Consider the following 27,074-nt stretch of genomic DNA (forward strand, 5'->3'; position numbering starts at 1 on the left):
TTTTAACTCAGGTCTTCCAAGGCCAGTGCTCTATCCCTGCACCACCTAGCTGCCCCTACCATGAGTTTTATTTATGCTATGCCCCAAAAGCAAATGTTTTTCATTTGATTATTTTCAATTGGGGGAATCATTTAAGAGCTGAGGTCATCTCATTGGAGCCTCTTATTTTACAGATGAAGAAACTGAGGCTGAGGAAGGTGAAATGATTTGTATAAAGTCACAAACTTGGTGTTAACAGTAGGATTTGAATCTAATGTTTCTGACTCCATAGACAAAGCTCTTTCTAATGCTATACTGCTTCCAGAAGACAAAGAAATTCAGGAAGATATTGATTTTCCTAGAGTTGGGGAATGTAAGAAGACGCTGCTAGTATGGGGGGTTTGATGAGGGAGACAGATAGGCAGGTGGAGGAGAGAGAGAGAGAGAGAGAGAGAGAGAGAGAGAGAGAGAGAGGAGAGGAGAGGTAGGTGGCAGAATGAGAGAGAGGTAGGTGGTAAAGAAAGAGATAGAAGTAGGTGGCAGAGAGAGAGAAGTAGGTAGATAGGTAGATGATATATATAGGAGAGGAGAGATAAAAATTATATGGGAAAGGAGATATAAATGATAGATGGGAGAGACAGATAGGGAAATAAGAAAGGATAGATAGACAGACAGGAAAATAAAAAGGATGGATAGACAGACAGACAGATAGATGATAGATAGATCAGAATGATAAATAGATAGACAGAGACAGGAGGAGACAGGAGGGAGAGATAGTTCTCTATTTATCTCCTTGGACTTTTGTCATTTGCTGGCAAAAGAAAAAAAGTCAGAAGGTCCATCTTTCTCCTCAGAACAAAAATCAACCCATGGCTAAAAATCTACTGACTCCACCCAGTAAAGGAGATTCTAACCCCCCACCCACCCACCTTTCATCTCTAGGTAGCTTGCTCCACTGTACACTGATGACTGAGGGAAACAGTTGCCTGACGCTGTAGAAGGGAGAAAATGGGGAGGCTGTGGGCAGCAAAACTGATGCCAAAAATCCTTGTGGCTCTATGAATGTTTCTAGTGAGAAGCTAATCGATCTGGATTAGCAACTCTAAATCCCCGGATAAATTATTAATGTTGCATTCAGTTTACTGGTAACAAATGGGTAAATTCCTTCCACCCCTCCCAATAATATATGTACTTGAAAAGCAACAAAGTAAAACTCGCCTCTGTCCCCTGCTGCGCAGCAGGCTCACACACACCGTTATGGGCCCCAAATTTTCAAAACACCAATGTTTAATGGATAAGGAGGAAAGCGAGAGCACCCATTAGCAGACACATTTTATGTCTTCTTACATAAATCTTTGAGAAGGGATCCCTACCCAACAAGCTCCCGATTTAGGAGTCACAAAAAATCGAGGAGGGAAGGGAAGGCATTTCAGTTATCTCTCAGCCAATGGATGTGGTGCCATACTGTTATTCAATTATAGGACAGTCATGTTCTCCTACTGCCATAAATATTTGTAGCAATGATAAGCCCGGATGGGGATTTTCCTTGGATCATGGGACTATGAAGCCATGTGGCCAAGGGGGGAGAGGGTTCCTCTTAGAATCGGGAAGGGCTAAAACCAATCCCAACCCTGATATACAAACAGACTGTGATTGAACCCCAATTCTAGTTGGCATCAGCCTGAATACAGTGATCGACCTGGAATCTGGAAGATTCATCTTCCTGAATTCAAATCCAGCCTCAGACACTTATTAACGGTGTGACTCTGGGCAAGTCACGTCACCCCACTTTCCCCAGTTATCTCATCTGCAAAATGAACTAGAGAAGGAAATGATTAATCATTCTAGGCTCTTTGCCAAGAAAACCCCAAATGGGGTCACAAAGAGTGGGACATGACTGAAAAATGACTGAATGGCATAACCTTAGACAAGTCACTTCACTTGATCTTACTTAACTAAACTTAAGACTCCCAGGCAACTCTACAACTCTTCAGTTAAATCTATCTGCACAGGGAGAAGGTTCTCCCAAGACAGTTTCCTAAAATAATGAAATAATAAGTCTAGTCATGTATATTTGTTCAAATATGTGTGTGCATAATTCAATTTGCTAATACAACAGGGGAATAAAAATGCTGGATATATCTCTGGACATATTTTCACACATATGACTATATAGACATAGATTTGTATTTCTTATACTTGTGGGGAGAATGCAAATTTCTTTCATTCTAAGTTATTAAATATACTCCACATTTAATATTTTCCCCGATGTACTTTATATAACAGAAATTCCTATTGTTTTCCATGAAGCTCTGTTTGTTGAGAGCTAAGGTTCTGTACTATTTGGGGGGTCATGGCCTCATTGGGAGGCTGGTAATGTCTATCTACTTCTCACATTAATGCTTGGTTGTCTACATTAAGAAATAAAGGGAAAGGTAATTTATTGGAGGCTAATGAAAATAAAAATGTGGGATTTTTTGTTTGTGCGCTCGTTCTTGTTTTAACCTCTTAACCCCAGACCTCTCTTGACGTCTCTCTGTCCTTAACTCTTAGGTTAAGAACTGGTCTATAGGGGGAAACTGAGGGTATCAAATGCATAACTTTTCTTTTCTCTATTATGTAATGACAAGTTGCCAGTCAATATCACCCCTTGAACCATTGGAACACATCTACCTGTCTTAGCAGTTGAACCATCTTATATGCATATAACTGGCATTTTCATAGTGTCCACAATTATGTGAAATATTTTATAGCCATTGTCTCAACTGAGCCTTGAAACGACCCCATGAGGTAGGGGCAACAATCTGAGGTTTAGGGAGGTAGAATGAATGGCCCATGGTCACCACTGTCAGAAGCATGGACTTGGACCCCATCTGCTTTAATATTATATTATATATAATTAATATAATATTATAATGAGCCATGCCTCTTATTTGGGTTAAACCCAAGTGATAGTTGAGGATTTAGAGGAGAAAATTTAGAGAAGAAGCCAGAGGAGAGAGTAGGAGGATGAGGAGGACGAGGAGAGAAGCTTGTTCCAAACTATCGAGTTTATGAGCAGCCAAATTGGATTTCAAATTTACATTCCCCGGTTTCATATCCAAGCTTTGCAATGCTCCCTCCACAATGCTATTTCTTTCATCGAGGATGACCAGAGATTTCTCCCCACATTTCTATTCTGCCAGACCTGGAGAAACCCTGGGATTTAACAATTAAACAGGGAGATGATCTCCCATCTTGCTCTAAATCTAAGATGCTTATTTTTTCAAAAAAAGACTTCACTCAATAACAAGAAATAGAAAGTTTCTAAGGCTTGGATGAAGCTTTACTGATTTGGGAACATGAAAATATTGTTTCGACTGACATGAGATTTTTGCTGATTTTACTCATGAAGAAAATATGAAAGGACATCAGAAAAAGGAGTAGGTGCTAGGTACTTGGAAAATAAAATTCATGAGCTATGAGAAAGATAAACTGACCGGCTGCACTTACAAGACAAGAAACTTGATAAAAATGCAACCTCCCCAAACAGGGTGGGGGGGGTAATAATTTTATAAATTCCAGAAATTACCTCACAGAAATGGTGAATTAGGCAAGATTTCTTGATGAATAAGCAGTCCATCCAGGAATAAATGATAAGGCTTGGTAGCTTGATTAGTCTTTGTATTAATATTTAATAATATTATTATATATTAATTTACTCTATATGGTGGGGGGATCATTGTAAAGATCTGAACAGCTCAGCTGAGGAGCTGAAATTTCTTTCTTCAAGTGAAGGGTGGTTTTTAAGAGGATATGTTTATGAAGGGAAGAATAGACAGTGTTACACTACTGCCAAACCCTGACCCAGTAAATTGGGAGCTTTCACTTCGATTAGGAAAGAACAGCCAGGAGGTTCTGAGAGCATTTCGGAGACATCGGCAAATGGAACTGGAACATGCAGCAGGACCAAAGAGATCTAGCTTCTGGGGAGATGTTGTAGCCCTAACCACTAAGAGGAACAGATTCTGGGGATACCTAGGAAGGGGCAACCGTAGGATTTAATAGTGTGGTCCAAAACAATAAAACTAAAGAGAGAAAGAAAAGGAAAGAGAAGGGGAAAGGGGAAAAAAGAAAGAAGGGAAAGGGGAAAAGAAGGGAAAAGGGAAAGAAAGAAGGGAAAGGGAAAGAGAAAGAAGGAAAGGGGAAAAGAAGGGAAAGGGAAAGAGGAAAAAGAAAGCAGGGGAAAAGGAAAAGAAGGGGAAGGGGGAAAAAGAAGGAAGGGAAGGGGGAAGAAGAAGGGAAGGGGAAACAGAAGGGGAAGGAGAAGGAAAAAGAAAGGGAAAGAAACATACAGGAAGGAATGAAAAAAGAAAGACAGTTGTATCTAGTCAAGAGTAATTTCCCCCTTTGCAAGTATAACTAGAGAAAAAATGGTTACCCTGAAAGTCAAATCCTATTTCTCCAACTTTTTATCAGATTGATTTAGGTTACGCTATCATTAGAGAATGGGAGAGGAGGAAAAGGCAACAAAGAAAACTTGTTTAAAATTAAAAGCCTCTATCCACAGACAGCCATGACTGAGTGGCCAGGGTCATTTTCAGAGAAGGGCTGGCTGTCCAGTTGCCTTAGAGACCTCGACATTGTGGGGATGGGATTGCTTGGCTGGAGAAGAGCGTGCTTTGAATACAGTGAGAGAATCATTGCTAGGACCAGATCCTCTCTGCTAACTGAGACAGCCCAGAAGTTCAGGTTGTTGGGTATGGAGGAAGTAGGGTTCTTCCTTAGCTAGCCTCCTCCAAGGGCTTGGCTCTGAGATGCTATGATGCCGCCAGCATCTTTTGCTGGTCTTAGTTCTTGTAGCCCATCCATTAACAGGTCCTGTCAACTCCATTTCCAAGTATTTCCTGAAGGTAATCAACTCTTCCTCATTCCCATTTCCATCACCTAAGTAGGGACCCTTATTTCCATTTGAAATACTGCAATGATCTCTCAAAATGTCTTCTGAGGGGCAGTTAGGTAGTTCAGTGGACAGAGCTCTGGCCCTGGAGTCTGAAGGACCTGAGTTCAAATTTGACCTCAGACACAAAAAAATTACCTAGCTGTGTGGCCTTGGGCAAGTCATTTAACCCCATTGCCTTGCCCCCCCCCCACTCAAATAGCAATAAATAAATAAAAATAAAGTGTCTTCTGGATTACTTTCTTGTTTCAACAGGTATCAGAATAATTGATTTTACTTATAGGAACAAGCATATCGCTCTACTCCAATATCTTCAGTCCTTCCTATTGCCTCCCAAGAGCCTCTGCCACCTGAAACTATCCTGTCTTTCCAGTCATTTTCTAAATTAGTCCTCAAAGGACACGTTCCCATCTCTACTGCTTTGCCTAGTGACTGAAATTTCCAATTTCCTTCCACTCCTGAAACCTCCAAAACCTAACTCAAATGAGCTTCTTCATAATGCTTTGGCCTGATTGACAATAAGAGACATTTTTAAGGATGTGCTCTGTAACCTATATTTTACTTCCCTTGTAATATTGTCAAATGTATTTATTTCTTTAATCTACCTATGAGATGGGAAACTACTTGAGTGACTTATTAAACTGGCTAACTCCCCATCGCCCAGCAGGGCTCTCCATACAGAGGAGGATTGTGACAAATGTCTGCTGTGTTGTTCCTATTATGTCTGTGGGTTGTACCCAGCATATACCTATTCTATACCCACATGAAAAGCCCTTTACTGATTACACATTACCCATATGGCCACCCACTGAGCTCCAAGATGCTGACACATTATTCAAGGGCTTCAGATAATGCTTCCAAATTCTTGTGGAATAAGGTTCACTTTCTTTTTTGCAAGTGGATGTTTAGGAAAGGAAAAAGGGGTGGGGGGGGGAGAAGGGAAATAAAACAAAAAGTCCTTAGAAATAACAGACAGCTTGGACAGGGAAGAAACAGCTGCATCCACTTTAGGTAAAGTTACACGGCCGAGTTTATGGGTTTGGATGAAATGGTACATTACCATTTGTCTATTCATTCTCCATGGTTTAGTGGGGAAATACCATTCGTTTCCCATTACCTCCCTCCTTGGGAGCAAGGCTAAGAAGAATGCAATTTCCCTCTCCTACAAAGATGGGAGAAACTTGTTATCTCTTTATTTGGGGAGAAAAGTCTGTTATTTGTCTTTCTACCAACATTCATAGGTTTCTCAGCTAGCTGGACCTGGAGTCAGGAATCCTGTTACCTTCAAATCCTGTTACTAGTTGTGTGACCCTAGGCAAGTCACTAACTTCTGTCTGTCTCAGTTTTAATAGCAGCACTTACCTTCCTTGGGTCGCTATGAGTAACCAATTTCAATTTTATTATTGTCATTATTTTGTCCTTATTTATAATAGTACAGATCACCTAGGGAAAGGTTTTATTTTATAGAGAAGAAAATTGAGGACTGATAGGTGACAGTAACTGCTTTCAAACCCAGAGCAGGAATGGAAACTGAGGCTCTCTAAAGATAGGATCAAGGGACTGTTCCCCAAAGGACTTCGCCATTCATGTACCTTTCTCCCACAGGAAGATACAGTCCTCTCCTCTTCATAGTAATGCCAGTTAAGAGAAAAAAGGACTTAGGTGCCCATAAATATTTTGCACTGAAACCTTCATTCTCCTTTAGGGATTTGGATATCTTCAAGGAAGAAATAAAACTCACCTTCCCCTTGAGACTTCTCAGGGTTATTATGTCATCTACTGGAATGGGCTCAGAAGCCTCCTTAGAGACTGGGAGAAGCTCAGAGGGGATAGATTGCATCTGGTTCTTGGAGACAAGCTTAATCTTCAGTTGGGACAAGCTGAGCCATTAGTCCTGCTCTCCTCTGATGGGCATAGATGCCAAAGGGAAGGAATTTATGTATTCCCCTACCAACTAAGCTTTCCTTGTTTTGCCTACCAACTCTAAGAGCAAAGACTCGGAGCTGGAAGTCTAGTCCAACCCCATCATATTACAGATGAGGAAACTGAGGCTTATAAAAATAGAAGGATCCAGCTGACTTAAGTAAGTGGTTTGAATTCAAACCTACATCTACCAGTCCTGATTCTAGTGTCCTTCTCCCAAACTATCCTGCCTGTAGCTTTGTGCTCAGGTGGATTTGTCTGGCATCTAAGCCGGACTTGGGTACTCTCGGTAGTCCTTGAGCTGCATGATCCAAGGTTCCTGGAGTTCAGCAGCGGTTATGCCTTGGATTCCAGAAAGCGCAATCTCTGTCCGGCAGACGGCTCTGGGAAACTCTGCCAGGTCTCCCCCTCTCTGGATTCATATTTGCATGAAAACGGTCTGTCGGCCATTTTATGAAGTCGGAGGAAAGGAGGCTTGCCAGGGGGATGGCCAGGCCCGAATGACTAAACCCTGAAGACCACAGTTCTGTTTAAACTCTAAACTAAATTAATATCTTTGGATAGGCCTACAGACAATTAGAAAAACAAACTTATGGTCCCCAGTATTGAATGACTGAGAAATGAAGAATGAAGACAATTTATGACAATCACACTTTTTAAAAGGTTGATGAAAAATGGTTGCTAACAATTAAATTCCTTTGTAAATATCTTAGATTCTCCCACTCCCAACATCAGAGGAATAACAATTTCAGCAGGGAAGGACCCCTGATGAAATCAAGAGCTAAAAGGGACCTTAGGGATGTTTAGCCAACTTGGGTTGTTTATCGATGAAGAAATGGAGGTATAGCAAGGCTAAGGGACTTGTCCACAGTCACACTATTAGCATGTTTGAGAAGTGGATTTGAAGGGGACTCTCAGACAGTTATGTGGCATAATATGTAGAATGTTGGACCTGCGATCAAAAAAGACCTGAGTTTGAATCTTGCCACAGGCACTTACTAGCTATGTGCTGTAAGCAAGGAGACTGGTAGAATGGGCCATTTTGAGGTGGATGCTTTCTGCCCACTCCCCAACACGGGATGAGACTTTGTGAGAACTTCAGGGGCTGTTGGAGTTGACTTTACTCCCCTGGAGTCTGATCTGGGATCTAGCCATGGGCTGTTAGGACAAGGAGGATATAAAGTCAGCTCTAGGCTCCTGAAACTCTAGAAAAGTTGTTCTTTTTTAACTGCCTAGGATAGTGGTGTGAATCTTTGATAGAAATGCGGATGAAACATTACTATGTACATAAGGATCCCTGAGGATGCATAGCGACTTAGGTTTAAATTGTAAGATGTCTTTAACACATTTCTATTTATTTTATTAGCTATTTTCCAATTATGTTTTAATCTGGTTCAGGGGCATGTAGGAGTGTAGTACATCAGCCATGGGTTTAACACCTCTGACCTAGGAGACTGCTTTTTGTCTGGGGGGATTTGAACATGGTTTTATTAAAGGGATTGTTTATTTGAACTCTCGAGTTTTGAATGATCCAAAGTCCCAGATATGGAACCACATCCAAGAGGGTCTATGCAAGCTGCTTGGTCTCTCAGTTTCAATTTCCTCATCTGTCAAATGGTGCATATAGGCTAAGGGTAGTCACCCAACCCTTCGCACTCAGCTCTATCTCACCTGTCGCCCCTCACTGCAGGTCCCTGATACCCATCTCATAGGACGCAAGGATCAAAGAAGATAATATATGGTAAGTGCTTTTGGAACCTTTCAAGGGCTATTTCAATCCTGGATGTTGTTATTATTATTATTAATATTTTCATCTGTTAGTTAATTAAGCTTTGGTGAATTTGTCCATTTTAGAATGTCACCTTATAGACTGTGAGTTCCCTAATGGCAGGGTTTGGTTTTGTTTATTTGTTTGTTTTTAGTCTTTTTATCTTTAGAGACTAGCACAGTGCCTGCACATAGGAAATGTTAATGAATACTTTCAAAAATTGAATTTAATTAAACTGAACTGAATTGGAAGTCACAGAAAATTATGTCTTAAAAACATTTTACACTTAAAAGGTTTGAGAGAAAAATAAAATCACCATGAATGTAGAAAACTCAAGACAACTGGGTGGTGAAATTATATGTATAGCCCAAATACACATGGCCACATATATACATATATGGGTAAAGTGAAAGAGAAGCAGAAACAGAAGCAGAGAGACATACACACAGAGAAAAAGAGAGAGAGAGACACACACAGAGAGAGTCAAAGAGAGATAAAGAGAAAGAGAGAGAGAGAGATAAAGAGAAAGACAGAGTCAGAGACATAGAGAGAGACAGAGACAGAGAGACAGAGAGAGACAGAGAGAGACAGAGAGAGAGAGAGAGAGAGAGAGAGAGAGAGAGAGAAAGAGAAATATGAGCGAGGCAGTTTGGTATACTTCCAGAAAGCCTATCTCAGAGTCAAGTAGATTTGGGTTTGAGGGCTATCATTAAAAATATACTGACTGCGAGACTCTGGGTAAGTCACTTAACCTCTACGGACTACAGGCGATCAATCTAAGACCATCAGTTGAAGAGCAGCTGATCTGTTTCCATTCAAAAAGTGTCTTCCCTGAATTTCCCTCAACCAATGAAATCCCAGGTCTGGACCCCAAACTAACCTTTTCAATTTCAATTTTGGATTTTTGTCTGACTTTTTGGACTTCTTGGCCACCCTACACAATTCTGCCTGAGCTCTCTGTCGGTTGTGTGGACTTCTCTCCATGCTTTCCTGTGAAGCACATTCCCGAATTTAAAACACTAGAGAAATGTCAGCTAAAAATATTTGGATGAAGCAAACAGTAGAATGAGGAGAGGAACAGTGGGAAAACAGGATTTTGGCATCTAACAATTCGCAGAAGTGCTGAGGCTTAGGAAATGAAAAGCCTTCTAGGACACAGGGCCTGTCTAGCAGGGGGAGATCACCGAATCCCAGACTGGGAGTGAGAAGAGACCTCGGAGACTGTCTGGGCCAATCACCCATTTGACGGAGGATGAAAATAATGCCCAAGAGGGTTGCCTAGGATCATAGAGATTGCAGGGTCAGTGAAGGAAATTTGAACTCGGCTCCTCTGCATCTAAATTTCTTCTTTTCAAAGTATCATGAGAGTGGAGCATAACTCATAATTTTTTTCTAGTTTTGATACTAAGTCTTTTCATTTCTTCTTCTAGCCAGGAAAGACACTGGGAAGTAGAAACAACAAAAATACTAACAGCCATCAAAGGAAGAGGGCAGACTTAGCTTAATGGGAAGATGGCAAGGGATTTGGGTGCTCAGTCTCTGGAGGGTCAGCTTTCATCAATAAGCTTAATTCAGTTTTTCTCCAAAACTGGAGAAAAATTAAAAATGAATAAAAGTAAAATGTTTAAAAATTATCCACAATTACCATTATTATAGCCCATATGTCTTCTTTCTCCTTTCCTCCTTGTCAATTGTACTAATTGGCTACATAAGACAATTTTGCATTTCTTAGATGGTGCAGTGGTTAGAGTGTCAGACAATGCCAGGCCTGGAGTCAGGAAGACCCGAGTTCAAATGTGACTCCAGACACTTGTTAGCTTGTGACCCTGGGGTGAGTCACTTAATCCTGTTTGCCTCAGTTTCCTCATCTGTCAAATGAGTTGGAGAAGAGAATGGCAGCATCTCTGCCAAGAAAATCCAAATGGGCATCAAGGAGAGTCTGACACAAATGGAAAACAATGGAACAACAGATCCGATACCAACATGGTGGATGCTTCCTCTTTGGAGGGTCTATGGTGGAACTTGACCTGGAATCCCACAGGATGAGATGGACTTTCTCATTGGTGGAGGGGCAAACCACACTCAGGAGGGCACTGACCCATCTGAGCAAGGAAGGAGGGTATCTATCTTGATAACACTCAATAGAAAGTATTTCAATAGAACTATAGGAACTGCACCCATGATTTCAATGATAGAGGGAATTCCCTCAAGAGGAAGTTCCCTTCACTTGTGCAGGTAGACCTTTTCTGCAATGTGGAGTCACAGAAAGTTCCCTAGTCCGCTGAGAGATGAAGAGTTTTATCACCAGGAAGGCTTGGTTTGGGGTGAAGGATATTAATATGACAGTGACAGAAACAGAAAAGGCATCAATAAAACTTATTTAAAACAAACACCTTAGAGAGCAGTTTTTTTCAAGTCATCAATGAGCAAAGTGACAAATCTTGTAGAAATATCTCTTTGGAAAAGTCATAGCTTCCAACCCAGGTTTTGAAAATTTCTGATTGTGGGATGTGAGCTAACCTCAGTTATCCTTGAGAAGAATGCCCTTCTCCACCATCATATAGATAAAGCTGGAAAGGATCCTAGAGATCATCATGTCCTGCTGTCTTCTTTTATATAAAGGGAAACTGAGGCAGGGGTGGGGCTAAGTGCCTTTTCCCTATTTATACAGTGAGTCTGAAGGCAGGACAGAGGCTAAAACTCTGCCTCCTGCCTTTCAGAGTCCAGTGGATGTTCCCATTTACTTTTTGGTGATATTGGTAAATAAAGCAAGGAGCAATGTCACTTCTATGTTCAAAATTGTCCCACTCAATAGTTTCAAGATGAAAAAAGGCAAATTTAGATTTGAGGGAAAGAAAATCTTTTTTTAAATTGGTTATCACTGGTACATAATAGTTGCTTCATAAATATTTGCTAATGACTACTTTTTTTTGGCAAGGCAATGGGGTTAAGTGGCTTGCCCAAGGTCACACAGCTAGGTAATTATTAAGTGTTTGAGGTCACATTTGAACTCAGATCCTCCTGACTCCTGGGTCGTGTTCCATCCTCTGCACTACCTAGCTGCTCCTTGTTGTTGATTACTAAGAAATCTCCCAAGGTTGCCTTGAAAGGTAGTGATTTCCCCGTCACGGGGAGCATCCAAGGAAGGCCTCATTGGAGATATTGCAGGGGGACTCTCAGTCATGTACAGGTTGGACCAGATGCCGCTAAAGTCCCTTCCAGCTCAGAGAATTGGCAGGTCAGCTTGGGAAGACCAAATGGCTGGAGAGTTCAGCATTCTGTCGAGGTCTCAAGTTTGGGAAGTTTCTGGGCTAGAGACACAGCTGGGGGGGGGGGGGTACAGAATGAGACAGTAGAGCATTGCCCCAGGCTCAACTTACCATTTTCTGGCTGGTCCTTGATGTCGGCTTCACTTGGCTGGCTGGGACTTTCAGATTGACTCGAGTCTGAAAAACAGAAAAAGACAGCCAAAAATTACAGGGTCTGCTGTGGAACGTGGCTCCGAGGCGCCAGACTTCCTCAAAAAAGGTTGAAGAGGACAAACCAGGAACCAGAATGGAAGAGGGGTACATGAGATCCCAGAAAGGGATGGGGAAGAGAAATGGGAATCTGGCTTCCAGGTCTCCCTCAGAGGGGTCCACTCACTAAGGGAAACTTGTGAGGGTCCCATCCTTCTCAACTGTCTTCATTCAGTATTTATATTCTAGAGTCTGGGGAAGACTTCATCCTTTATGACACCCATCTGAGGCTTGATTCACAGCATAATAAAATGTCAAAACATATTTTGAAGCTGGTATATAAAAGCAATCAAACAACAGTAACAAGTTCTGGTGGGTTTTTTTTAAATCTCGGCAGCAAGACTCTGAATTCAGACTAACGTTCCGTGGAGCACACGCCATCGGAACCAACGGGGTGTAGACCTCCTTACAACAATAAGACCTTTCTGAAACCATTTCAGAGGTTCCATTGCTCTTCTATTAACATGTTTGAGAAAGTCTGTGGGGAGCAGTGAGGGGTCCAGAGAAGGAAACCTCAAACCTTTTGGCCCCAACTGGACTTTTTGCACCTCATTAGACCTGAATTTATTCTTCCTTTTAAAAACTACCACCACCACCACCACCAAAAATAGTTCGGCTTCTCTCTGCTAAGTAACTACAATAACCTAAATTAAAATACCATTTCTGGGTCTCGGTTTCTCCATCTGCAACATGAGGGGGTTGTATTCAGTGACCTCTAAGGTCCCTTCTAACTAAAAATCTATAAGCCTATGACCCTCTTCTGTAAGGGACTACAGAATTTGGAAAGCTGAATGGATCTAACACAAGACTCGTCGTCTCACGGTTTTTCAGTGTTAAAAAGGAAGGTTTAAATGGAAGGGCAATAGAGGGAGTAGGAAAAGAATGACTATGATATCAAAAGCCAAAAAAATCATTAAAATGTTATATATAATAGAACTTTTCAATTCAGCAGTTTAGTAGTACTAAGGCACATGGGGTTCTGTAAGGATTAAATAAGTATAGTACATTAGGCACCACAGAAATTTTTATTATTATTACTATTATTAATCAAAAACTACAAACTAACTTGATTACTACTAACCTAATTTCTAATGTCAGTGTTTTAAAATCCAGCCAATTTCCAAAGACCAAAAGAAAGCCCTTGTGCAGGGAGCCATTCTTAACTGGCTATGCTTTTTGAGGAGGGGAGACATCAGATGAAAGGTGGATGATTCTGCCTTGCAGTCTTGGTTGAAAAACTAAAGCAGTTCACAGAAATCTCCCCGAAGATTGACATCTGTGGACAACCTCCATCCCAAATAACCTTGACTTCTCAAGGTTTAAAATTCACCTGTCTGAAATTTGACCACATTTCTGCAAGGAGCCAATGCAAGATCAAAAGGTTATGAACCCTTCTCGGTGATTAAATGGAAAATCTTACATCTATTGCAGGAGAATTATTACACCTTCCTTCTTTTTCTTTGAGGTATTAATAACCCAGAAAGAATTTGCCCTACTAATGACCTTGGGTCAAGTAATGCTAATTTATTGCTTAGGAAAGCTCCCTCCTTTTGAGCAAATGAGGATTTTAATTATAGCAAGTACTATAAAGAAAATGTCTATTTTAAATATTCAGATTTTTAAAAATATCTATAACCTGGTGACTCTATAGATTGGCCACCCAGGAAATGCCTTAGAGAATGATTTTTTTTTTTACCCATTAAAAGGTTCAAAGAACAGGAGGCGAGAAATTGAAATGGGAATTTAAGCCTGGCAAAGTCATACTTTTAATCATCTGGCAGCAGTTTTTGTAGCACAAATAAAAATAAAAACTCTAAATGTCAAAAAAAACTTTAAAAAGAAATTACTTACAATTACTTATCAAAAAGAACAGAAAATCTTCACCCAAAACTAGGGAAGTGGAGGATGTGATACCAAAAGCTTTTATATAGGAATCATATTTTAAATGTCAATTACAGAAATTTGTACGAGCTTGGCAGACTGTTGGGGAGAAGAAAAATCATTGTTCTTAGAGTAAATTGTGGGGTTTTGTCAATATAAGGGATAAATTCATCTTCCAAAAATGATAATTCAATGTATTTCAATGGATGGACAAATCGTTGTTTGTTTCTGTCTTAAAAGGGGTTAGTTAAACTGTTGGCAAGTATACATAAGCTAAAAAGAAAAGATAGTATAGTTCTTTTTTCCAAAAAAAAAAAAAAAGAGGTTGCTCCCACCCCCCTGCCAACCTCTATCATGTCACCAGAGGCGAACATCATGTTTAATCCATAGGACTATTTTCTTTAGAAATCTGACTCTTCCAACGATGACCCCAGATTTCTGAAGAGAAGTGGAGCCCGTATTCGGGTTTCTAAGCAAGCCATCTTTACTTTTCACCAACTCTCTCACAAGTAGAATATTTTAGAAAAATGCAATTTTTCTGTCTCATTGAGTCTATAACAAGTGTGTGGATTTTCTGAGGGATCTATTCAACAAAATTTAAAAAGGAGAATGCTAGTGAATTCAGACACACAGATGCACACACAAATGGTTCAAAATCTGAAAGTGGTCTTCTTTGTTCTTTTGCATTTACCTTTAAATTTGCTTTGCTTTTCTACCTCAAAATGAAAAACGAAACAGGGCTGTCGGACGAGAAACCATAACGAAAGGGAGCTAGATCTGTTTAGGAAATGAGTTTTTAAAAAACAAAAAAAAACCCACCTCCACTCAACAGTAAGGAGTTGTGGGGAAATCAGTATGCAAGGTGACCAAGTCTGTTTATGAAAGACTCAACAAACAAAGAAGAAAGGCATCTCTCTAGCCAGAGTCATAAATGGAATTATATTTCTCAAGTTGCATTCAAAAACTGCAGATCCTGTCATCTGAGGGTGATCTACCTATTAAAATGGACTCTCCATCCCTGTTAACTTTAGTTATCCTGGGCTTAAGCTGCCTGAAGGCTTTGGTCACTCCTCTCCCCCTCACTCATTTTCCTGGCAAATCTTTTTGACTCGGAAAGGACCTTTGAGTTCTCCGGACGCTCTGCACTTGGGCAATCTGGATAGAGACTTCCTCTGCTATTAGAAGGGTCACTAATGCTTCTGAGTGTGTAACGGAACAGGTGACTGGACAGAGGTATAAATTAATTTCTATCTATACATAATTTATACAAATGAAAGATCTCCTTCTTAAGTGTTTGCATTCAATCAATAATATCACTCTTGGCGAAGTGAAGGTTAACAATTCATTTGCTCCTTTGTTCTCTATAGCTGATGGAGACTTTTCATAACTGAAAAGTATATCTCCTAATTGACTCTCCTTTTTTTTGGTTTCACTTCATAATGTTGCCAGCTGAATTTTACCACCTATAATAATGAAAAAAAAAAACAGTAAAAGAGAACTGTAATTGGGAGTCCCTCCTGAATCGAGAGGCCAACAGCAATAGTGGTAGCTATGAGTTGCCCGGCTGCCTTAGGCTGGCTTTGGTTGAAAGCCAAAGGTTTTTTGTATATTATGATGAAGCGAATGTTATTAAGGAGTATATTTAAATGATTTCAGATGGAGTTGGAAACATCATTGTGAGGAAGTGCATTAGAGTTATCAATTTTTCTTTTTCATCTAGGGATCAGCTTTTTGTTTAAGGAAGCTCAGACTTCAACATAACCTTGAAAAGTAATGTTTCTTTTGGTTTTTAAAAAATGTATGAGCAGAAATTTAAACCTAAAATAGACAAGGTTAGCATATAGGAGGCTGGGATCAGACCGCTTAATTGAACTAGCAGCCATCTATCTCCGCACTTTTATGGCGCCTACAGCTACATTGCCAGAGTGCTCAGACAAAGATATTTCACTATCGACAAAATCACTGGGGAAAGGAATAAAAGAAATACTAATACGTCAAGTAGCAGTCTTTGCTTCCCTAAGCTGGTTCTTTGTGTGAGCATCAAAAACTCCTAACTCAATTCCTGACTCATACCCTTGGCCATGTATTTCCTTGCTCCTCCAAACTTCAGTTCCTCTCAGAGGACTTCAAAGTCCTTGAGTTTGTGGCTATTAATGTAAGTAAACTTTAATAGGATAAGGACCAAGCCAGCCAAATGATCAAACTATCCAAAGGATAGAGATTTTCCGTTATAACGTTTCATGTTCCTCGATACAAAGTAAACTGAGCAAAGGGCAACCATGTCTTTACCTCCTGGGCCAACTTTCTAAGATTCATTGGATAACAAAGGGGGAGTGAGGAGATCTTTAAGAGTAATCATTTTGCTCCAGACCTTCACTGGAGCTGAATCTCAATACCTTAGTGGGACATGAAAATGAGCCAGTGTACTCGGAGATGACATTCCTGAAGAGTAAGCTCTGGCTGAACCCACTAAGGGAGAAAGGCTTCAAGCCTGAAAGAAATGTGAAGGTAGAAGAGATCACAATAGAAGGGCAGCTACTTGACGATGATGATAATGATGAAGAAGATGATGAGTTTGAGCAGCCATGAAAAGTGTGGCTAAGGATGGGAAAAAAATCATTGGATTTAGAAGCAGAAGACCTAGTTCTCAAATCCTGCTCCTCCCACATAGTGTCTGTTAGGCAAATCCTTTAACTCTCTCTTGGTCTCAGTTTCCTTCCCTGTAAAATGAAGAAATTGGACTCCATATCTGTGGAGCCCCCCCAACTATAAATCCTTTGCTTTTAAAAATATCTGTAAGATATTGAATGAATTTGAATAAATTATGTAGATAAAAATTAATTTATACCTCTTTCCAGTCACCTGTTCAGCTACATAGTCAGAAAAGCATTAGTGACCCCTTATAATATCAGAGACAATCTCTATTCAGACTGACCAAGTGCAGAGTGTGCAGAGAACTCAAAAATCCTTTCTGAGTCAAAAAGTTATACCAGGAAAATGCAAGAGGGGAAGAGGAGTGATCAAATACTGCAGACAATAGTGAAGAAAGTAGTAGTCAAATGAAATCATGAATATTCTTAGAACATTCTAGGACATTAAAAATATTCTAAGTATATGTGCCCCAAGAATATGGGCACCCATTTCATAGAAACTGTCATCGGGATCCTGTATCTGCTATATTATTATGCGGGCTAAGTAGATTTTAAGGCTAATCTACTCAGAAAGAGAATTAAGAAAGGAGAGAAAAACCATGCAATACGTAGCCAATACTATTGATCATCACCTGGGAGATACCCCTATAGAACAAATACTAAGAACACAGGGAGTGAGCCCAGTGCCAACATGTCAACCAATGGATGGATCTTTGCAAGGCATCTATGGACTATGGTGAAATAAAGAACAGCAGACTAGTAGTCCAAAGAACTAAGTTTGGGTCTTATGTCTACTGTTAATTAGCTATATCATCTGGAACATGAATTAAATATTTCTAAGCTTCAGTTTCCTTTTCTGTAAAATGAAGGTATAAAAACTCTGATAATAGAGAAGTAATAACAGCCAACCTGTCGACTTCACAGGAATATTATGAGGGTCTTCTATATAGTTAGAGGGAAGAACATTCACATATATATATAAATATACATATAGTTACATGTAATGGCTTATAAACACAAACATGTATATTATATTTCACATGCATGTGAAATATGTTCATAAATTAGATAAACTATATTCCATGTGTAATATACATGTCTATGCATACATGTGTGTTTATACAAATTTGTGAAATGATGAATTGATTGACTCTGAAAAATTTACAGTTAGATGTAGACAAAAATCCCATTAGATGGCTCAGTCATGCTGAAGACAATGCCCTTATTAATACCATCTTGAATATGTCAAAGTATCAGTGTATAGAAATAGAATAAAAAATAATGAAATTAATTCATTAAAAATTCAGACCTGTGCTTTCATTAGTTATTAAAGTGTTCATGATGAGGAAATTTCCTTTACATAAACAACTCCACTCTCAGAGAGTGGTCTTACATGACTTCACTTCACCAGGGTGATTTGACAGGGGTATCACTTGAGTCCAACATTTCCTAACTCTGAAACCATATCTTTATCCATATCTCTCATCAATATTAGCAATATCATAATTGAACAAAAATAGTTCAGTGAGGGAGATGTCAGTGTTCCTTGACGTTGCACAGGATGCTGAATTTTGGAAATAAGGAAGACATTTGAAATTGAGGCTAAGAGCAACCCTCTTCTACCTGCCCTGCCCCTCAACAAAGCCAACCAAAAATAAAGATTGTATTGATTTTCTGTCATTATTGGGGAAGCACAGGAACAAAGCAGGTAAGAGGAGAAATGAGCCATGAAAAATAGGTATTTTCCTTCCATTCCTGATACCTAATGTTTTCAGGGACTCTATTCACCATCTGGGCTTCAACTTTCCCATCAAATGATACTTAAAGAAAAGCTAAATTTAGTGTCATTATTGCAATTGCAACTTATAAAGCATTTATATAACACCAAGGGTATGCATGCTATTCTCATGAGCACTGCAATCAACTATTATTGCCATCCCATTTCAGAGATGAAGAGAAATTGAAGCTCAGAGAGAGTTTAACTTACCCTTGAATACACACACACACACACACACACACACACACCCTTAAATGTTACCAATAATAAGTTTTTTTTAAAAAAAGGAACTATATTCCAAGAGTTTCCAAGCAGTATTATTTGTCACTGATTGAGAAAAGAAAGAATGGGAGGAAGGAAGGAACAACTAAAATGTCCAACAACAGGTAGGTAGCTGAAAAAATTGTGGCATGTTTATTTAATGGATTGTCTTAATGCAATTAAGGTCGATAAGTATGAGAAATAGAAAGAAACTTGGAAAGACTTTTAAGGCAGTGATGCAAAGAGGATAAAAAAAATAATCAGAAGAATACCTACTAAGACCACAGAAGAAGAGAATGAAAGGATAGAACATTCTGATAGAGAAGCAGAGGAAGGAACATAGTGTTATAATATTTTCTGTGTGGAAATTAAATTTAAAGATTTTAAAAAATAAAACTCAGTTGTTCATACTGATGTTCAGTGTTATTTTTAATAAAACTGCATCCTGGGCCATCATCAGTTGTACTGACTTTTGTCCTGCCACTGGATTATGATGACACAAGAGTGGGTAAGACTGAGGACTTTGAGCAGCTCTCCCTCACTTAAATCCAGTGATGTAATTGGTCCCCTTCAAAAATGAAGGACAAACACCAACCACAGTACACAGGGAAGCTGAGATTTGAACTACAAGTCTCTGACTCCAAGTCTAATGCTTTTTCCAACATTTAAAAATATTATTCTACATTTAAAAGCAATAAAAATCTGAAAGTGAAGAAACCACAGAATATCCATGGATAAAAGAAAGGAAAATTCAGTCAACAAGGATCCATCAAAGGTATTGGGGGTTATTTACTTTGCAAAAGGGAAGACAAAACATACAATGGAAAGGAAATAGGGCATGTGGAGTCAGAAGATGGAGGTTTGTTGACTCTATTATTTTGTTAGACATATGATCTTGTATCAGTTGTTCCTCTCTGTGGGCCTCAGTTTCTTCATCTACAAAATAAGGCGATCTTACTCAATAATCTCTAAGGTCTTTTCTGGCTTCAATTCTGTGACTGTACAAACTTTTTTCAAACATTACAAGTCATTCTATGACATTACTATACAATGCAGTTTATTACCATGTAGGGTTACTAAATACTAAAGAGTATTTAGTAGTTTATAAAGTCTCTGACCTTTAAAAGCTTCAAAAATAAGACATGCTGCTATCTTTCTAGTGTGATTTCAATAGGGAGTTGCTGCTTTGGACAGGGCAAATATCTTAAAGGCTCTTCCAAGTCCACCATTTTAGAAGCTGAAAAGCAATGATGTCAGAGGAGTGCTTTGAAGTTCAAAACTAATCTGTAGTGTTCATCCCTGTTGCATGATCTTGTTACCACAGTATAGAAATTCAGAAATGTCTTGAATGATTATGTTGGCCCAATTATGTTCAACGGTCAAATAACTGAATATTTTCAGAAAAATGTTTACCATAAAACTATATGAAATTCAGAAAATTTCCCCCAATAGACACATGGTCTTAATGACTTTCAGTTTTTTAAAAAAAGTTGCAAAATTCTTAAATCTTTTGAAAATCTCCAAAGTTTATCGATGTGTATAGGTCATAGGCAAAGTCCAAACCTAGAACAGTGTAAGCATTAACCAGCCAATTTCCATATTAGCCAGACAGTTCTGATGAAGAAAGAACAGAATGCAACATGATCATGAAGTCGGCATCATTAAAAACCAGTGATTATTAGCACTTGTAATGTATGGATAATATCTTTTTAAATCCAGTAAGTGAACAAAACTCTTTGTTTATTCTTCAAAAGATTTAGCATTAACCATTGGACTTTGACCATGATCAAATGAGGTCGTGGAAAAAAAAGTAATCTGCCTGTTTTAAAATCATTATATATATACACATATATATGTATATATAATATTTTAGCTAGTATTATTATTACTCTCCATGATTTTTTTAAATATAGATACGCCTCTATTAAGAAAAAGCACAATTCTGTAAGAAACTTAATTTATAAATGCTATTAAATTACAAAGGGATTATTTTTGCTACAAAAATATTGTTGGATTAAGGAAAGGGTTCATCTTTGAATTTCTTCCAATTAGAACTCCCTTCACTGATACATTTTAAATAAAACTGGATGAATGCAATTTTTTTTTTGAGGGAAGGGGCACAGGTCCACTTCAAATAATATGCAACTGACTTTGATATGAATTACATTTATGTACAAATAATCTTAAAACCTTAGCAACCATCCTATGCTTTAGCTTATATCAATAGAGAATTCTTGAAATAGTCCTTAGGTATCTAACGTTGGGGACAGAAGGAGTAGGAAAGAGGAGGTGAATGAAAAGAGAGGAGAGTCATAAGTTGGAAGGATGAAACAGAACATTGGCCGCTGCCCACTCTCATCTGGATTCAGATGGAAAGAGGGGGCTATACCCATGTGGCCAATGACTTGGAAGAGCTCCATCAGACCACCCAGAGAGTGGCCAGCTGCTTTTCAAGAGACACCCCTTCGACTCTCCTGTCTGACATTTTCAGGATAGTCTTCACATCATTACAAAGCTCTAGTGACTGTTCTCTTTCTCCAAACTTTTTTCTTTTTGTGCAAATGCTCTTCTCAGAAAGGATTTGCAAAAATATTACTCTTGTAGAAATTTGGCTAGGCGGGGTTTTTTTTTTTTGGCATCTCCAGTTCAAGTCCCATCTGTTTAGTCGGGACTGTGTCTGATAAAACAGTTTAGGTTGGAGAGTGAGTCAATAGTCTTACCACCTAGTCATAAGCGTGTTGGGCTTGTTTGTTATTTGTTTGTTTGGGCAAGAACAGAGAAGTTGAGAAGGGAGCCGCTTTTATTCCCCCTTTAGCAAATTGTCTACAAAATCAACCGGCTTATTATTCCAAATACCCTGATTTGGGATTCTTTAAAAATCACAACTCTGATTTCAAACACCCCCCCCCCCCAAATGGTTCCGTTTCAGAACTCCAGTTTAGTCTCTCAGGGAAAAAGAACTTCACAGTGAAGATAAGAGGAGTCATTCTGATAAGTTGGGTTAGGAGAGGGTCCTAGTTGCCATTTTACTTTTGAAAATGATAATTTTCAAGAGGGAAAAACTGTAGAAGTTTGAAAAATGAAGACAGTCAGTCTGACTTTAATACACCGTTAGCCGAGCCTGTAGCTTTCCTCTGGGCAGAGAGATGGTGGCCAACAGATGCAGAAAGACATAAAAATGATCAGATGCGATCAACAAGTCGTCTTTTTGTTTTGGTCCACTGTATTGTGTGGCAAGGAAGGGTAGAATCATTGAGAAATGATTGGAAGAATAAGAGAGGATCATCAACAGAATATTATATATATACATATATATAAATATAAATATACAAATGTACACATGCATTTACATATACTACATATCTATCTATCTGTGTGTGTGTGTGTGTGTGTGTGTGTGTGTGTGTATGTTTGAGAAGTTTTTTAGACTAGGAAAAGTTCTCAACCTGGGATATCTGAACTTTTTTTTAAATGAATTTTTTTTTGGTTTTTGCAAGGCAGTGGGGTTGAATGACTTGCCCAAGGTCACACAGCTAGGTTATTATTAAGTGTCTGAGGCTGCATCTGAACTCAGGTCCTCCAGACTCCAGGGCTGGTGCTGTGTCACCAAGCTGTCCCTTTAAAGACATTTTTTAAAAAATTATATTTTGGGTGGCTAGGTGGTGCAGTGGATAGAGCACTGACCCTGGAGTCAATCCGGCCTCAGGCACTTAATAATTACCTTGCAAAAACTAAAAAAAAAAAAAAAACATGACATATTGTATTTCAGTGTGTTTGACTTTCTTTGTAATTTTATGTATTTTATGCATTTAAAAATACTGTTTCTGAATAGGGATCCACAGGATTAGCCAGAATTTTCAAAGAAGTCAATAAACAAAGGTTATGGAACCTTTAAATATAGCTATATCTATCTATATAATATAGATATTCCTTTTTTGATATGAGTTTATGATTGAAATTGACTGAAACAATCAGATAAGGTCTGAAAGAGGAAGGAAATTGTTTATCCCTATTTTTAAAAACTAACTGAGCCTGAGATGACACCGGAGACCTAAACTGAGTTGCAACCAAAAGCATCGGCTCAACCCAGCTGAGCCATCTAGACAGAGGCCTATCTGTGGGAGATCAACCTTCAGATACCAAATTACTTAAAATCCCAAGAACCTCTTATCCTTTACCCCTGCCACCCCCCAAAATTAAATGTACAATTTGGCTTCTGATAAGACAGGCTGCTTAGTATAGTGATGAGCTGTAGCTAACTATATATTCCTAACATCTAAAAGTTCATTTCTCTTTGGGGCTTTCAGATTTCTAAAAGCAGTTCATTAATGAGTCAATAGACAATTAATACAGAAAGAGGCAGGAAAGCATAAGCTATTCTAAACAATGTTTTTTCACATGTCTGGATGTCTGGGAGATTTTCTTTTTAAATAAAAATCAAATGCCTACATTAATGGTAAGTGGGTCTGCAAATTAAAAGTAGACTTTCCAGCAGTGCCCATCCAGACAAATTTTCTTTTTGAATCAGCCCCAATATGCTCCAACTCTTTAATACACAAATAAAGGTTCTGGTGTAAAATCCCAGCAATGCAGGTCTGTTGTGTTGTGTTTTTTTTTTAAATTTGTTTTGTTTCACTTTAAGAAGGTTCTTAATTCTCCAATACTGGGAAAGAGATTATCACTGATAATGGAAATGGAAATCACAGCTCGCTGTTGTTTATCCCAGACAGACACTTGTGTGTTAAGTCTGTTTATCTGGCAACACTTTGTCTAAGCCAGGAAGTAGTCATCCTTTGTAACAAGATGTATGCAAATGATTTTCCCATCAGCCTCTGCAACAAAACTGTGGCACACAAAAAAAATCCTTGTTCCTTGACCAGGCAGAAGCTCCCTCCAAAGTAGCCCAGCCACGGAGGCCAGCCAGCAGCCAGGACCACGCTGGGGCGTTTCAATGAGCCCCAAGCATGCGCTCAGTCTGTAGCTTTTTAGTCCAAGCTGACTCGGTTGATGACTGTTTGGAGGTCATACTTGGTCCAGGTCAGATGGGCCTCTAGAACCTGAGCAGATCCAAGAAGCCCCTGGGATAACGGATGGGAGGCAAAACTCAAAGCTTCCTGAGCCTTTCAGGATGCCTAGGCCAGGAAGGTATGGGAGACATCACTACATATTAATTCAACTTTAGCCCCACAAGGCCAGGGGACTTAGGATGGGGAGGAGGAGGGACATCTCTACACCTTAACCCAACCGTAACCCCATAACATCAGGGGACTTAGGATGGGGCTGGGGGGGGCACCTGTACACCTGAGCCAACCATAGCCCCACAAGACCAAAGGACTTAGGATGCAGCTGCGGGGGGTGGGATCTCTCTTCACCTGAGCCAACCTTAGCCCCACAAGGCCAGGGAGCTTTGGATGGGGGGTGTAGGGGACCCCTCTACACCTGAGCCAATGGTAGCTCCACAAGGCTGGGGGGGCTTAGGATAGGGGTGTAGGGAGACCCCTCTACGCCTGAGACAATGGTAGCTCCACAAGGCTGGGGGTATGGGGAGACCCCTCTACACCTGAGCCAATGGTAGCTCCACAAGGCTGGGGGTGTGGGGAGACCCCTCTACACCTGAGCCAATGGTAGCTCCACAAGGCTGGGGGGCTTAGGATAGGGGTGTAGGGGGACCCCTCTACACCTGAGCCAATGGTAGCTCCACAAGGCTGGGGGCATAGGGGTGTAGGGGGACCCCTCTACACCTGAGCCAAGCTCCACAAGGCTGGGGGGGCTTAGGATGGGGGTGTAGGGGGACCCCTCTATGCCTGAGCCAATGGTAGCTCCACAAGGCTGGGGGTGTGGGGAGACCCCTCTACACCTGAGCCAATGGTAGCTGCACAAGGCTGGGGGGGCTTAGGATGGGGGTGTAGGGGGACCCCTCTACACCTGAGCCAATGGGGAACCATCAGCCTTCTGTTGACAAGTGATTCATTTCAGCTCCGGACATCCTAGAATCCTGGGACAAAGACGGGGCTCTTGCCCATCCAATGCACGGACCCCTAGCTATTGGGTGAGAACGTTTTATCTTTCCCATTCCTGCTTCTCCAGTGAATACAGGAAGCCGGATCAGAGGAACTGTTATTAGAAATAGTGAAAGTTAGAAACTGTCATTGGAAAAAGTGAAAGTTACACCTACTTAAGCGACCCATGTCAGATGCCTTCTCCATTTTTTTTTCAAGTTTCAAAGGGTTTATTCTAGGGTTTATTGTGTGATTATAAAAAAAAAAAGCCCAACAACTTATAATGGACTTCTTTCCTCCCCTGTAAACATGAATGCACTTAGCTACATTTTTTTCCCTTTCTCTTTTTAAAAAAAAAAAATTCCAAAGAGCTCGAAAATCCTCCCCAAAGGAATCCTATTGGTTCAGCCCGTCTGCCTAGACAAAATAAACACTTTAAGGACTTTCCTTGTTTGTATTCTCCTCAGTGGTGGGGTATGCATCAGCAGCTAAAAACAAAGAAACTTTTTAGCAGCTCAGACAAAATGCAGAAGCTTTCCCAAACAACTGAAGCAAGGGGGTGGGGGTGGGGTGGGGGGAGAAGAGGGAGGAGGTGACTGGGGGTGGGGAAGCATTCAGAAAGTCTGACAGTCCATTCAATCTAGGGATGATGGCTAAAATGCATCCAGGGTCCCCTTGCTAATTAAATATGCATTGGCACAGTTCTGATCGATGCGAGCCACGGATCAGATGACACACCTGCAAAATCTTGAGCCCCAAGCTCCCAGGGAAAAAAAAAAAACAAGGAAAATGCGGCCTTGTCTCCTTATCTTTTGTTTTCAAAGGCTCTCCATTTCTGTGCTTAGATATCTAATTTAATTCTCTCACCCCTCAGCAAACTGGATTAGGGAAGTCAATACGGCCTTTGTATATCCCAGGAACACACAGCTTTCCTTTGATTCAATTTAGCTGTGACCTTTAGACAAAGATAATGACGGGCTCCAAGAAAGGGGAAGGCTTGAAGGAAGAAGACCCCCAGAAAGAGGGCTCCCCAGGGGAGCCCTGGGACGAGACAGTAAGGTGGCGTGGAGAGAGAACTGCCTCCCAAGAAAGGCGGAAGGAAGAACAGAAAAAGGCATTTTACCAAAGGATGGCTGATTCTTAAAAAAAAAACCTCATTTGGGACAACCTTTCTGTTGGGAAGGTGGGAGACTAAGGGTGTGTCATGGTGGATACATCCTCAGACCCATAACCATGTCTGCTAGTTTCCCTTCACTGTTTTTCTTTGTTTCAGGAGGGGAAAGTGGTGTCTTGAAGGGACTCTGCCCCAAATGATTGGAAAATCAAAGTCAAAGACATTTTTTTTAATGAAATGAATGAATGAATGAAATGGACCAGTCCACATCCAAGACATTTTATCCTGGAACCTTAAGCATTGAGGATAAGGATGACAGAAAGGCTAGAGTAAATGGGTGGTAGGTGTGCGCAGGATGCTACTATACTTCTCAGCAGAAGGAGAAATGATGAATAGGATGAAGGCGATGAGATCTATGATCAAAAAGGAAGACGGGTCCCTTCCATTGCAAGGATGGACGGACCCATCCTTCTGCAATGTCAAGAAAATTCAAAAACCATTGGTGAACTTATGGAAGGATATGGTAAACAGTCACACTAGCTGGAGAGGCTCACAGGCGATGTTATCTGAATTTTTGTGGTTCCTGGAGGAGGTCCACTAAACCACTAATTAGAGTTCTGTGCCTAGGAATAGCCACAACAGTGAGATCACAGGTCCTTTACAGAACTAGAATCCACCAAAGGCCAGAGTAGGAGGAGATACCTTAATCATGAAAGGCACGCCAGTTATTAACCTGAAAGACATGTTAATAAAATAGCAGGTGGACTCTCTGATACTCCATACAACCTTAAATAAAAATTAGGCCCCGCTGTCTCGTTTCTCTCCTTCCCAAATCATCTTCCTCCACAAAGCTTTAGGAACTTCTATCTTCCTCAAGCAAATTCAGTCTACTACTCAATACATTCCCATGGCTCACAGGATCCCAGACCTCAGATTCAGAGATGAAAGGGAACTTGGAAGTCCTCTGGTTCAACACTGTCCGTTCACAGAGAGAAAACTGAGGTTGTGACTTGGGCAAGGTCACGCTGAAACCATGAATTTGCATCTTCTAAGACCACATGTGAGACTTTTTCATCTGTAGGATGAATGGGCTTTCGATGGGTTAATCATAGAACTAGTAAGGATGGAAAACTGGAGAATCTTAGCAAGTTGAAATTCAATGACTGCCACGGTAACTACCCCAAAAACCAAAAGCAAGGAACTTTAATGACCATATCAGTCTACCTATCATCTGGTCATTTGTCAAAACCTTGAATTAAAGTGA

The 27,074-nt window shown here is 40.1% G+C and overlaps 1 protein-coding gene across 5 annotated transcripts in view; it reads right to left on the reverse strand.

Moving 5' to 3' along the window:
• NFIA (nuclear factor I A) overlaps positions 1-27,074 on the reverse strand; it is a 690,308-nt gene that overhangs the window by 190,306 nt on the left and 472,928 nt on the right. For all 5 annotated transcript variants that reach the window (XM_074221294.1, XM_074221297.1, XM_074221295.1 and 2 more), the window contains one exon: positions 11,990-12,055. In XM_074221294.1, coding sequence (XP_074077395.1) covers positions 11,990-12,055 — 66 coding nt within the window. The remainder of the gene's footprint in view (positions 1-11,989; positions 12,056-27,074) is intronic.

This window comes from Macrotis lagotis, chromosome 2, assembly GCF_037893015.1.
Source record: "Macrotis lagotis isolate mMagLag1 chromosome 2, bilby.v1.9.chrom.fasta, whole genome shotgun sequence".
NCBI lineage: Eukaryota > Metazoa > Chordata > Mammalia > Peramelemorphia > Peramelidae > Macrotis > Macrotis lagotis.